The 14,998-nt window shown below is 33.8% G+C and overlaps 1 protein-coding gene across 3 annotated transcripts in view; it reads left to right on the top strand.

The window, feature by feature from the left end:
* The window catches only part of LOC123529875 (TBC1 domain family member 22B-like), a 32,321-nt gene extending 23,112 nt beyond the window's left edge, over nt 1–9,209 (top strand). For all 3 annotated transcript variants that reach the window (XM_045310443.2, XM_045310441.2, XM_045310442.2), the window contains 2 exons: nt 392–487; nt 942–9,209. In XM_045310443.2, the coding sequence (XP_045166378.2) occupies nt 392–487; nt 942–1,076 (231 nt within the window). In that variant the 3' untranslated portion in view covers nt 1,077–9,209. The remainder of the gene's footprint in view (nt 1–391; nt 488–941) is intronic.
* Nucleotides 9,210–14,998: the final 5,789 nt, after the last annotated feature.

Below are 14,998 nucleotides of genomic sequence, written 5' to 3'. Positions count from 1 at the left end.
TAATATTTTCTATTATATATATATATATATATATACATACTTGGGTGACTATAGTGCTGGTATGTTGTCTGTTATTAAGAAGGTAGAGATGTCAGGAGAGCACCTGGGTTCTTCCCTCGCCATTGTGGCCGAAAAGTTCCCATATGGTAATAAAACACACCAAAACATTTACAGGCTGTGTAAAATATAGTGGAAACTCGGTATCTTGAATTCCAAGGGATTGAGCATTTTTACTTGGAGGTAACTGAAATTGGACTTAAAATGATTACTTGTGCACATGTTTTCTGGACAGCACTTGAAAGTGTCTTCAAGATCGCCAGAATTTTGAGATACGAGGGTTCGAGATATCGAGTTTCAATCGTATTTTTAGACAATTTTACTGTTTTCACAGTGTGAGCCAAATGGGTTTGCTGACTTCCATCTGTATGTATGTGCTGCCTTCCTCACAAGGTTTTCCAAAGATTTATTAAGAGAAAAAGATTTCCAGGTAAGCAGGTTCAGTACATTTGAAGAAATGAAAAAATCTTTGTAGTTCAGCGTTGATATTGAAATAGATTTTCATGGACAATTTTGATGGGTTAGTAAAGGTTTGTTGCAAAATGCTACTGTTTGGCTGAAACTTTTTACTTGTTATGTAAACAGGCTAAAAATAATTGGCTTAATTTGCAAGAGGTTCAACCAGGGGACAGTGCAAAAGGTGAGAAAAATGTGTTAATAAATTCCATATTTCATACTAGCGAATAGTGTGTCCCAAGGTACATAGATAGCAGCATATTCAGTTTTGTTAAGGAGAAGGACTTATATTGCACATGACTTTGTGTTACTCCACAATGAACTAAACTTTAACCATCGAAAATGAAAATACAACACATTATTGTGATAAGGAAAGACAGTTTACAGAATTGCAAATTTGATATGTGCATATGTTTACCATATTTCAGGGTATATTAATGTTCCTACAGAACTTGCCGACACACCACTGGCATGATGATGAGATAAGTGAAATGCTAGCTGAGGCTTTCAAACTCAAGTATATGTTTGCTGATGCTCCCAACCACCTCAGTAAAAAGTCCTGATAAAGTAGTGCCATCCTAGTGAATTGTTTGAAAAATAGTGCATAGAATAGCGGGCTCTTCTCCAGTATCTGCAGACAAAACTGAATGGTTACCAAAGAAAAGTGATTTTTGTGTAATTCCATGCATACAAGAGGAGCTCACATGTCCAGCTATGGCTGCTTTGAAAAAACAAAAGAAAAGCATTGTGTTACATGTGCTTCCATATCAGCTTAACACTCCACGGCATCTACGAATCTGTGTTATGCAAAATTAATCTTATTTCAAACTTTTGACCAGAATTTCATTCTTATAAAGTTGTTGCATCATGATTTTATTAATCAGAAAGAATGGTTACAATATGTTTATGAAAAACAGGAGATGTTTGACAAAATATTTGTTATGCCATCTCAGAGAACAAGCTCCTGTGTAGTAAAACTAAGTTTTGGGACCAGTATAAGAACTTTGCCATTGGTCAGTTACCAAGATTGAACTAAAGAATTAACCAATCAGATGCTGACAATTTGAGAATGGTTTTGACCTGAGACACATTTGTGGTCAGTAAGTGTTTGGATAAGTTGCAAATGTGGTTTGAAATGATTGTATATATCAGGGTTATTTCCCTAGGTGAATAATTTGATTTTTAAAGAACTATAGATCAAGAGTGTCTGTGGCATACCTGACAGATTTGTAGTCATTTTTTTGTGTAATGAGTTAAGCATTATATAAGTGCTAGATTTTCTGAAAGATGTACATGTATAGTTCTATGACACATGGTAATTATACTCACATGAAATGACCTGTGATACATGTTTAATGATTAATGCTACAGTATGGTATTATAAACAAATTATATGTATTTTTTTCTAGGTCTGTATACAGTTTTGTTTCCTTAATGACTAACGTCTATGATTTAGAAAATACAAGACTATCTATCAATGTAGTTTATTTACTCTATAGTGAAACATTGCTTATTTGAGCATGGAGGGTTCAAGCGTCGGGATGAACAGGGATGTTTTCCAAATACTTTTTGGCTAACTCTAGTTTCCCTTTAAGACCTCAAGCAATAGCTGTTTTACTATAAAGAATTACTAGAGGGTTATTGATGAATGGCTGGAAACATTTTTATGTTTATTAGCTATTAAGGCCGTATACATTCTGTTGATTTTTTTGTAAAAGTACATTTACACTCGAGAATATTGAAAATGCAATATCCATTTATGGCAAATATTTCATTTTTGCAACTTGTATGCAAATATTTTGAAATACCTTTATCAGTTTTTCATTAAATTGTATCTAAAATGGTGATTTCATTTGTCTTACCTGTTGAGTTCATGTTGTAATTCATTACATACAGAAGCCATAGCTAGCATTTTCAAAAATCAAATGTAATTAAATGTTGGAAGTCGATTGCAAATTTTTAAACCACCATTACTTCAAAATTACCTGATTTCTTTTTTAAATTTAACACATGTTTGTAAAAAATCTTTATCAACTTTTATTCTTGACAAAAATAGATGTTTCTTTCGTTGAAGTATTTGTACATCACAATTACACCTGCTACCATTCAGTTATTATCCCCCGCCGATGAAATCGGGAGTGGGGTATTAAAATGACGTTGTCCGTCCATCAGTCAGTCTGTCCGTCCGTCCGCAGCCATTTCTCAGTAACTACCTGGTAGAATTTCATGAAACCTGAAATAAACATGAACCAATGTACTGCAATGATGCCCGTCAACTTTTTTTTTGATTGGTCAATTTCCCTTAGAGTTTTTGCCCTTGATTTAATGAAAAATGTCCATCCACAGCCATTTCTCAGTAACTAGCAGATAGAATTTCATCAAACTTGAAACAGACAAGAACCAAGATACTGCGATGATGCCCTTCAAGTTTTTTTTCTCGATTGGTCAGTTTGCTTAGTGTTATTGCCCTTGATTTCATGAAAAATGCACAAAAATGTCTGCCCACAGCCATCTCTTGGTGACTAGCAGGTAGAATTTCATCAAACTTGAAATAAATATGAACCAACATACTTTGATGATGCCCGTCATTTTCTTTTTTTATTGGTCAATTTTCCATACAGTTATTGCCCTTTAATTGTTTAAAAGTTCACAGATTTGTTCATAACAAACCAACCAATTGGAAGTATTTCATTAAACTTCTTTCATTCTTTTCCATGAACATGTGAAGTTGTGTACCCACACCTGGTTGCACACCCTCCCCCCCCTCCCCCAATTTTTTTTTTTTTTTTTAATTTTCCATCAATATTTATAATCAACATGTAAACTTTTGTACCCCCCCCCCACCCCCCCTCCAAAAAAAACAAAAAAACATTCGTTTTTATGTTAATTTGATTTTGACTAATGAAATTATTTGCTTCTTTGTAACATTCTTAACTTTTTGCTGGATATATTTTTTGGCCATTCCTCACCACAGACCCTTTCAGCGGGGGGATACCAATTCATCGAATTTGCTTGTTTCAGTACAGTGTAGTCACCAGAAGTATACCAAGTAGACTTTGATATCAGAAATGTTGAGTGAAATTGCAGCATTAATGTTTTATAATTGTGTCAGTGGCACATACAAAAGCATTTTGCAACATAGAATAAGCTCGAAGTCTAATGATTGAAAAGATTTCTGGTCAAATTATTATTTCACAGTCTTCTGATTTTAGCGGGTATTAGATATTCCTTACTGATAATCAAATTACTGTATATCCGATTAAATCTGGTTTGAGTTTCATGGACAATAGTCACACTTCAAGTAACAGAGAAAAGGAAAATCCTTCTGGAACACGTTCCTTCAATAATTGAATGTAGCATTTTTAAGTTTCTTGAGGGTAGATTATCAAGCTAAGTCTAGTGTATGTTACATACTGTAGTATTTAACCTTTACCCTACTAAATTTCTGTAGTGGACTGGTCCGTCTTTCAATTTGGACAGTACCATTAACTATTAAAAGGGGTGCTTACCAAAAAGATATTGAGTAAATGTCGACAGTGCAGATCATGATCAGACTGCACAGATGTGCAGGCTGATTTTAGTCTGCACTGGTCGCAAAGGCTTAATCAATTGCTGCCAGTAGGCTAAAGGTTAAATGTGTTCACTGTACAAAAACACTTTTCATACTTAAAGTGTAATGTCATTCTTCTTTTTCAGGAAATTAAAATAACTTTTGAATTGTGTGTGAACAAATTTGAAATTAGAAATAATTACTATTTAAGTCAAAGTTTTTGTAAAAAAAAGTCTGTGAATGAGCATATGTTTGTTTAACAATTACAGAAGTATTAAGTGTATGTAAAGATATTTGCTTATAAGTCTATATAAGGACACTACCACTGATTGAGAATGAAGAACCTTTCTATTCAAAAGGCCTTTCTAATTACAGTTCAACAGGTATTCAGGAATAATCCAAGAACTTTTAATTTGAAACTGAACAAGATTTATATGTTTGTTTTCTATATTGATTGAGTGATACTAAACAAGGGTATGTTTGACAGCTGTGATAATTTTGTTTTAGCTGAGTAGTAATACTGTACCATGTAAAGTACTGAATTTCCATTGCTTCAGTTATGTATCTGGTATGATTTATTTAATTGTAAACAAGTGAAAAATAGAAATGAGCTGCACCATGAGAAAACCAGCATAGTGTGTTTGCGACCAGCATGGATCCAGACCAGCCTGCGCATCCGCGCAGTCTGGTCAGGATCCATGCTATTTGCTTTCAAAGCCTATTGCAATTAGAGAAACCGTCAGCAAACAGCATGGATCCTGACCAGACTGCTCGGATGCGCAGGCTTGTCTGGATCCATGCTGGTCACAGATGCACTATGTTTATTTTCTCATGGTGCAGCTCAAATGTTTCATTTATTGATTGTGGACATATAAGCAGTAGAGACATGTGCAGATTAAGGTATTTCATGATGAGGTGCTGGCAGCAAACTCCACTCAGCTATTAACTTCCTGACTGGTGCATTGACCTATATTGTCATAAAAATTAATAACATGACATTAAATATCAAAGTCACATTGCTGTTGAAAAGAGATTCAAATATAAGTTTTTCATTTTAGCTTAATAATTTTATGTTATAACTTCAGTTAGCTGTAAAAGAAATGTCAAATACTACAGTTCAAAATTAGAGGAGGAAAAAATGGATTCACAAAAGCTGTTTGTGGTGACATATGTGATGACATATTTTCTGTACCATAAAGGGAGACAATTGGGTAGTAGACTGATACTATGAATATTTCTGGTAAAAGCTGAAATGGTAGTCATAAAACTGGCCCACAGTCTCCTATACCAACTTCATACACAATTTGTTTGCTAGAACACATGTGTTATATTAAAAAAACTTCATAATGGCTGCTTATTATAATTGAAAGTTGTTTTTACTGGACTTTCCTATTTGATACTAAAAACATGTTAAGCATTTTGCTTTTATTGAAAGATAACAGAGCTAGCAGAGATATACCAAGACAGAGACTACCTGTGTTTTCTTAAAATATTAAATTTTCATCCTGTAAATTCGTCACCCTGTATGAAATACACCCTTAGAGAGAGTTAGATTTGAACAGTGTTAATTTGGTTACATTAGTTGAAGGAGGAAATTAAATCAGACAAATTATAATATCAGTGCTTACACAAATTACATTCCTTGTAAGATATTACAAAGATGTAGTAATAGAAAACTACATGTAATACAACCTTAGTCAGTATGTGTTCAAAATTTATATTGTTTCATAGAAATTGTGTTATTTGAAAGATTTTTATGGCCATGCACTGTAAAGCATGATATGTTTGTGATAGCAATATTTAGTATTTTCCGAAGAATTAAAATCATCGTGACTTTTAATGTTCACACTTGGACAAAGAAATTAAAGCATTATATTTAGCGTGTGTTGAAATTACAACTATAAAAGTGCGCAACATAAAATTATATCCTCATGAATTTCTCCAAGTTACAAAATGTGACATCAGTTTTAGGTACTTACATAATAGTTGCTGTAAACATTGTATTATTTAAAATCTGTTAATAGCCATGTACTATAAAGGTTGATATGTAATATTTAGCATTTTCCCGTAGAATTAACATTATCATGACTTTTAATGTTCACACTTGGACAAAGATATTAAAGCATTAAAATATTATTTAGCTTGTAATGAAATTACAACTAATAAAGTGGGCACACATTTCCTCCTGAATTTTGCCAAGTTAAAAAGTGTGACATCAGTTTTAGGTGTTCACTGATGGAAAGTGATACAACTTTTCTCATGATTTGTTGATCATTTATAGATTGTTAGATCTCAACTACACTTCCTGCTTTCTGATGAAATATCACATGTTGATAAAAATGAAAAATTTCCAACTACTGTCTCACAAATATATGGAACTCAACATTAATTTTGTATGAGTACTTTATTACATCAAATTGATACTGTTCTAAGACTACTGTGAAATCATTTAATTTCGTGGGCATGAAATTTCGTGGTTTGGTCAAAATGGCAATTTCGTGGGGATATGTATTTGTGGATTACAACTTTTGAACATAAAGTGAATGGGGCTTTCATTTGTTCGTTGGGATTAAATTTCGTGGATTGACTCAATGATGAAATCCACGAAAACTAGTCCCCCGCGAATATTAATGATTTTATGGTATATTTATTTCAAAATACCACTCATTTGTAGTCTGTCTTTCTTGCCACTTGTAGATATCCTTGATTTGCTAAGTAAAATAAGAGGTTTCTTAATTGGAGAAGTCAGATGTATATTCAAATATGGGAAAACTTAGAAGAAACATTTCAAATATCTAGAGTGCAGATTACAACTTTTTGATGGCTGTCCACCCCTAAATAAAAAGAGAATTCACAAATGTTCTGCCAGATAACAGAATTGACCAAATTTCTGATGTATAAAAAATTTACCGACGCATTGCCATCTCATTACTTTATAATACATTCACTATAGAAAAGTGGCTATCCTTGAAAATTTAGAAAGGTTGTATTTTCTTGTGCAAGAAGAAGTGGTTTTGTTTTTTGTTGTGTATTAAATGATATTTAATGATGCTATTAGTGACATAGTTGTAGTAGATATATAAGGAGAGGGTATATATTTCTTGAGCTGAAGTGAGAGCCAGTTTAAGATTTGGATTGTTCCTGTGTTAACAAAACGACTGATATATTTATAAATAAACATTCCTTTGCAAGACGGTTTTTATCATTCTTTTGTTGATTTTTGTCTGCTTACTGAGATGAAATATCCATTTTTTTGAAAGTATTTTTTGATGGCGTGTTTTAAGTTCTGCCTCTGTAACTTGACAAAAAGACACTTCTTCACTGTTACTTGTAGTTATTTAATAGGACATATTTATTTTTGAATGAGTATATTGCGTGCATTAAAAATATTACTTTGAATGATTTAGAACATTTTTATTTTCCCATAGTGTTTTGACATTTTGTGCAATATAGTGTATTTCAGTTTTGTTTTTCCCCCATGTATTTTTGCTGTTTCTTAGGTTGATTTTTTTAAATGAAATTTGTGTAGTCCATTGTATTTAAATAACAACACTAAAGCTGTTGTAAGAATTTTGTTTTTGATAATGTGTCAGTTAAAAGGATGGAGCTTTGGAATTTATGTAAGAATAGTTACGTCAGAAGATTTCTGTCAACTGTCCGGGAAAGTCGCCTTGTATCTCATATTGAGGTTCATGTTGTCATTTCGCTTTGGATAGTTTGTTTTGTTTCAAAATGTTTGTTATACTTGTATGCAAGTGGCAAAGATTGTAGTCTTTTCAAGAAATTGTTTTTCAGTTACTGTACTTGTATTTCCACTTTTTGTATGATTGCTGAAAGTTACTTTTCCTTTATAGATATGCAAGTATACTATTTATTACATATTTCCTGGTATTTTATTTAAATAGAATGAAGGATTATATTCAAAACTTCCACTGTTTGAAACAACAGGATTTTCATTTTATAATTTTCTCGGTGATGGATTTACATTTGAATATGAAAGAATATGAATAAAAAATAACTAGAAAATCATTTCTGAAGATCTAGAAGTGCATAAATACCTGCAGTAAATATGCACACACTGTATTTATTAAAAGAAATAGAATTATCTCAAATAATTATTCAACATTTTTCAAGTGTTAACATTGTAATGTGGTAATTCTGAGTGTGACTTTACTCAGTACATGAGGCTGTAGAGTTTAAACTGGTATAATTTGAAAGACCTGTCATCAATCTCACTTGAACACCAGATTTTAAATATTCACTTGTGATAGTGCCACTCATGAAAATATTTATCAGAAGTTCACTTGTTGAAATGATACTATGGTCTTTCACTGTAACAAATATCATCTATATTTTGAAAAAAAAAAAATTTCTCAAATAATCGGAGAGGAAAATGTGACAGCTTTTCTAGATAATAGCTTTCAAGAAACTTTGTGGAACCATAAAAATTGCAGCAGTGTTACTGTAAAATCATTTTTATTCTCCTAGGATGAATTTTCGCGTATTTCGCGCTAGAACCAATGTGCGAATTTAAGACCGCGCTATTATTATATTTTAATTTTATTTTTTCATTTATAAATTGAAAATGCGCTAATTAAAGCCTGCGCGAAACAGTCCTTTTTCACATTTGCGCGAAATTTCATGCTAGCGGATTTAAATGATTTCACAGTATAAGAATGTTGGGAATGCACGTAAGCTTATGGGGAAATCGTTTAATGAACATAAATTTGGCGTCACACTGAAATAGGTTTTTTTTACTGCAGTTGCTATAGTTGGAAGCTACAGGAATGACCCATTGATCAATATGTTTTTAAGTGAAGTTAGCCTGCATTTTTGACATTTTGAGTGATTGTATAGAGAAAATGTTTGGATCTTACATTGGCTAATAAACAGTCAGGCTATTTCTGTACTGAGTAATGGGCATGGAAACTTTTTTCAGGTTCCCTTGCTTATGTACATGTTAAACTGTATACTGGTGACTGAGTTGGTTTTGTATGATTTTATGATTGTTATATATGCATTGCATTGTTATGATTTGTACAGAACTGAATACAACACAAAAGTATATTCATATCATTTTCATATCATTATATAATAATAACATACAGACATGATGTTGCATTGTCAATTAAAATGATAAATCATGTTTTGATTTTCTTTATTATATATATAGAAAGTATTTCAATGATTCTCTATATCAAATCTCACCTGCCCGCTTAGCTCAATAGGGAGAGCGCAGATCTGTGGATAGCGGGGTTTGAGTTCGATCCCAGGGCAGGGTGTATGTTCTCTGTGACGATTTGATAAAAGACATTGTGTCTGAAATAATTTGTCCTCCACCTCTGATACATGTGGGGAAGTTGGCAGTTACTTGCGGAGAATAGGTTTGTGCTGGTACAGAATCCAGGAACACTGGTTAAGTTAACTGGCTGCCGTTACATAACTAAAATTCTGTTGAAAAACGGCATTTAACCCAAAACAAACAAACTACATGTATATCAAATCTTGTATTTAGAATATAACACTACAAAATTGTGAAAATGAATTTGAAAATACAGTGTAGAACAAAAGGCTTTATCTTACAACTTCAAAGACCATAATATTCTATATACCATGCTTCCCATAGAAACTGTGTTGCATATGAACATGGAAAGAAACCTGTATGCGATGTTTCAGCTTTATACGATATGAAAATGTACACACATATGTTCATTGGCTTACGAAAGGTCGGTGGTTCTACCCAGGCTTACGGAAGGTCGGTGGTTCTACCCAGGTGCCCGCTCATGATGAAATAATGCACAGAGGGGCACCTGGGGTCTTCCTCCGCCATTAAAGCTGGAATGTTGCCATAATTATGACCTATCATGTGTCGGTGCGACGTTAAATAAAAAAAAATGTATAAATATGTATGGGTTTAATTTATAAGCAAAGAGGGGCTAGCTAATGTAGCTAGTTGAAAAAAAAAGCTAAATTTTACCCCTGAATGGAAGCTTTGTTTCAAATAGACAATGGTTACTCTGGATATTAAGTTTGCATAAAATTTCCTATCCACTGGGTGCATACGGATAGTTGTCATAAAAATGTGCATGCCATGTGTCCTGTTAACTCTAGGGGGTTCAAGAATATGTCCTTGAAGCAGACTTAACACTTCCTGCTCCCACTTAGGTGTTAAATATCAGTCAGTCTGATGTTAATGTAATGTGTATAATAAGTTTTCTTAATACTTTTACAATTTGAAATAATGTCTAATAGGTCTCACATTTGTTTTGATTTTTAAAGCTTTACAAATTTGTGGTCTGTGTATTAAAAATCCTACGGGTGTTTTTATTAAATGTTAAGACTTATATTTTCACTTTATGTGGGCAAGTTGCTGTGAATTTGAATTGACTGAAAATTAAAGAGGCAGCACCATAAATTAAATTAACACGTGGTATGTCAACTTGTCAATAGAGATCATTTATGCCTCATGGATGACATTTTCATGAAATACATGAGAAAACAGCTGATGGAAAATTGAAGGGACATCTTATCACAAGGGCATATATTCAAACATTTTACAGTAATTATTATTATAATTTCTATATTATTCAAGACCTCATTGCATTAAGCTGTGTATGCAGATCTTTCCGATTAAGTTGTAACTTTAGGAATATATACTGTCTATATTGATCCTTATTTTAAGAATATAGTCTGAATACTTGCACAATGATAAAAGGATTTTCCAAGGAGGGCATTTCAATACTGAAAAAATACTTTAAAGCTAAATAAAAGCATTTATTGTCACAATTAAAAAACATAACAATCATACAGTCAATAAATAAACTTGCACACAGAAAATGCACTTTAGAACAGTCCTTACAGCTAGTCTCATATTTTTCAAGGCATAGAATATCAATAAATATAAATAAAGCTCTTTCCTCAATTGCTCAAGGGATAACAGCTGAATTTTGATTACATTTTCGGATACTTTCCAAATCTACTAATATAGTTTGAAGTGACAGCGACTGAATAATGATGTAAATAATGTAAACAAATTTTTCTAGGACCTTTTCGCATGTAGCGCCACCTATATGCGCACCTGCTTAATCGGGAATTAACTGACCGATATCGCCAATTACACCAAACAGGAATGATACTTGGGTGGTCTCCTTTCAAATTTGTTCAAAGAATTGAATTCCATGCATAATTCTAGTTGCCATGGCAACTGAAAGGAAAAACTTTAAAAATCTTCTTGTCCAAAACTGCAAGGCCTAGGGCCTTGATATTTGGCATGTAACATCTTCTAATGGTCCTTTATGAAGATTGTTCAAATTATGCCCCTAGGATGAAAAAGAGGCCCCGCCCTGGGGGTCCCAAATTTTACATAGACAAATAGGAAATTTTTTTTTAAATCTTCTTGTCTAAAACTGGTGAGCTATTGTGATCACGCTGTGTCCGTCATCCGTGCATCCATCCGTCGTCAACAATTGTGTTTAAAAGACATCTCCTCCATAACCACTGAATGGATTTTGATGAAACTTGGCTTGGATACTTCTTGGATGGTCCTCTACCAAAATTATACAAACAGTTCCGCTACCATGGTTGCACACAGGTTCCACTAGAGCTAATTTAGAAAAATCTTCAGATGACATCTTTTGTTAAACCAATGGTTCGATTTTGAAATAATTTCACACAAATGGTCCTTATGTCACCCTTTACCAAGATTATTCAAATTATATTGATTCGTCAAAAAACATGGCCGCCAGAGGGCGTGGTCATTTTTCCCAATATGTATATAGTGGAAACTTTAAAAATCTTCTTGTGTGAAACTGCTGTCCTGATTTTAGAATAATTTTACACAAATGGTCCTTGTGTGAACCTCTACCAAGAGTGTTCAAACTATTTTGATTTGTCAAAAATATGGCTGCCAGAGGGCGTGGTCACTTTTCACTATATGTATATAGTGGAAACTTTTAAAATCTTCTTGTGTGAAACGACTGGCCTGATTTTAGAATAATTTTACACAAATGGTCCTTGTGTGAACCTCTACCAAGATTGTTCAAATTATTTTGATTTGTCAAAAAAAACATGGCCACCAGAGGGCGTGGTCACTTTTCCCTATATGTATATAGTGGAAACTTTAAAAATCTTCTCTTGTGAAACTACTGGCCCGATTTTAGAATAATTTTACAAAAATGCTTCCTGTGTGACCCTCTACCAAGATTGTTCAAATTATTTTGATATGTCAAAAAACATGGCTGCCAGGGGGCGTGGTCACTTTTCCCTTTATGTATACCATACTTGTTCAAATTATAGCCGTAAGGTCAAAAGATGGCCACACCCGTGTCTGACATGTACTTACTATAGGCTTTTATATTAGAGACTTTGAAAATCTTCTCTGAATCAATATATAGCTAGAGCCTTGATATTTGGCATGTAATATCAGATATGTAATGTCTACCGTAATTTTTCAAATTATTGCCCTAGGTTCAAAAGTGTGTGTGACATGTATCATGTATATAATATAGGTTAACATAGAAGAAACCTAACTCTGTACTTATACAAGCACACTTGAAGCCTTGTACACAGGTGAGCAGTTTAGGGTCAATGACCCTCTTGTTTTAAAAATCTTCTTGTCTGAAACTGCAAGGTCTAGGCATTTGATATTTGGTATGTTGCATTGCCTTGTGGTCCTCTACCAAAATTATCCAAAATATTACCCTGGGGTGAAAATGAAAAGAGGCCCTGCCCTGGGGGTCTCAAGTTTTACATGGACTTATAAAGGAAAAAAAACTTTAAAAATCTTCTTGTCCTAAAGTTCAAGGCCTATAGGCCTTTGATATTTGGTGTGTAGCATTGCCTAGTGGATCTCTTACAAGATTGTTCAAATTATACCCCTGGGGTGAAAAGAGGCCCTGCCCTAGGGGTCACTTGTTATATGAGTTATATAGGAAAAAGTACTTAAAAATATTAGATCATAGTTCCTAGACTTTTTAATTCTAATTACGTGATGACTCCAAGTGTTTAGGGGTCACCTGACTGTGACCTTGGCCTACTGACCTACTTTCTTGTTTTAAGATACAGCCTTGAAATTTGGATGACATGTACAGTTTTGCATACCGATCTTAAAACTGACTTTCAATGACCACACATTTGACCTACTGACCTACTTTCTTTAAATTTTAGCATCAGTTTGCTATTTGAAACATGTGGCTCATATTACTCAGGTGAGCGCTCAATGGTTATCATGACTCTCTTGTTTGAAACATCCATTTAATACTGTTATTGTAGAGCAGAATCGTTACCATTCAACCCGTCCTCCAATTCCTACAACTACAGTAACTGTTGAACATTCACTTCATTGTTTTAAAACAATATATACTTCATTATCCTACTTCGTTCTTGAATTGCAAATCAAACATTTTGATTCAGAATCGCCCACTTAGCTCTGGATCGGGAGTTCGAACCTAGGACGGGGCATATTTTCTCCGTGACGTTTTGATTCATGTGTAGAAGTTGGCAGTTACTTGCGGAGAACAGGTTTATACCGATGATCCAGGAAAGCAGGTTGGGATAACTGCCCGCCGTTACATAACTGAAATACTGTTGAAAAATGACGTTAAACCCAAAACAATCAAAACATTTTACTTATAAAAAGTCGCCCAAGTCCTGGTATTAGCCTTGAAAAGTAGGCCACCCTGACAAAAGTTCATTTCCTCATGTACTTGATCGGCCCTGGAAAAGCGTTACGTATTTATTTCTGTGTGTACGAACGCAAAACTAGAGTTTCGCAAATTTGCATTTAGATTTTTGTAATTTGTATTTTTATTTTACATAGCAAAGAGTTTCGTTGAACAGAGTTGAACAATGTTTTCTAATTGGCCAACTCTTGAAAAAAAATGCAGTATCTGTTTGAACGACCGTAGCAAAGAGTTTATCAATGCATCTCTATTTGTAGCAAAGAATTTAAAAATGCATATCTATGTGACCGACCCTAGCAAGGAGTTTAACAATGCATATCTATTTGACCGACCCTAGCAAGGAGTTTAACGATGCATATCTATGTGACCGACCCTAACAAAGAATTTAACAATGCATATCTATTTGACCCACCCTAGCAAAGAGTTTAACGAATTTAACAATGCATATCTATTTGACCGACCCTAGCAAAGAGTTTAACAATGCATATCTATTTGACCGACACTAGCAAAGAATTTAACAATGCATATCTATTTGACCGACCCTAACAAAGAGTTTAACAATGCATATCTATTTGACCGACCCTAGCAAGGAATTTAAAAATGCATATATATGTGACCGACCCTAGGAGGGAATTGAACAATGCATATCTATGTGACCGATCCTAGCAAGGAGTTTAACAATGCAAATCTATCTGCCCGACCCTAGCAAGGAGTTTAACAATGGATATCTATGTGACCGACCCTAGCAAGGAGTTTAACACTGCATATCTATGTGACCGACCCTAGCAAAGAGTTTAACAATGCATATCTATGTGACCGACCCTAGCAAAGAGTTTAACAATGCATATCTATTTGACCGACCCTAGCAAAGAGTTTAACAATGCATATCTATTTGACCGACACTAGCAAAGAATTTAACAATGCATATCTATTTTACCGACCCTAGCAAAGAGTTCAACAATGCATATCTATTTTACCGACCCTAACAAAGAGTTCAACAATACATTTCTATTTGATCAACCCTAACAAAGAATTTAACTATGCATTTCTATTTGACTGTCCCTAGCAAAGAGTTTAACAATGCATATCTATTTGACCGACCCTATCAAAGAGTTTAACAATGCATATCTATTTGACCGAAACTAGCAGAGTTTAACAAAGTATTTCTATTTGTAGTATGCATTTCTCTATTTGATCGACCTTAGTAAAGTGTTTAACAATGCATTTCTATTTGATCGACCCTAGAAAAGAATTT

Source organism: Mercenaria mercenaria, chromosome 13 (assembly GCF_021730395.1).
Source record: "Mercenaria mercenaria strain notata chromosome 13, MADL_Memer_1, whole genome shotgun sequence".
In the NCBI taxonomy this organism is placed as follows: domain Eukaryota; kingdom Metazoa; phylum Mollusca; class Bivalvia; order Venerida; family Veneridae; genus Mercenaria; species Mercenaria mercenaria.
This window is presented reverse-complemented; position numbering and strand designations above follow the sequence as displayed.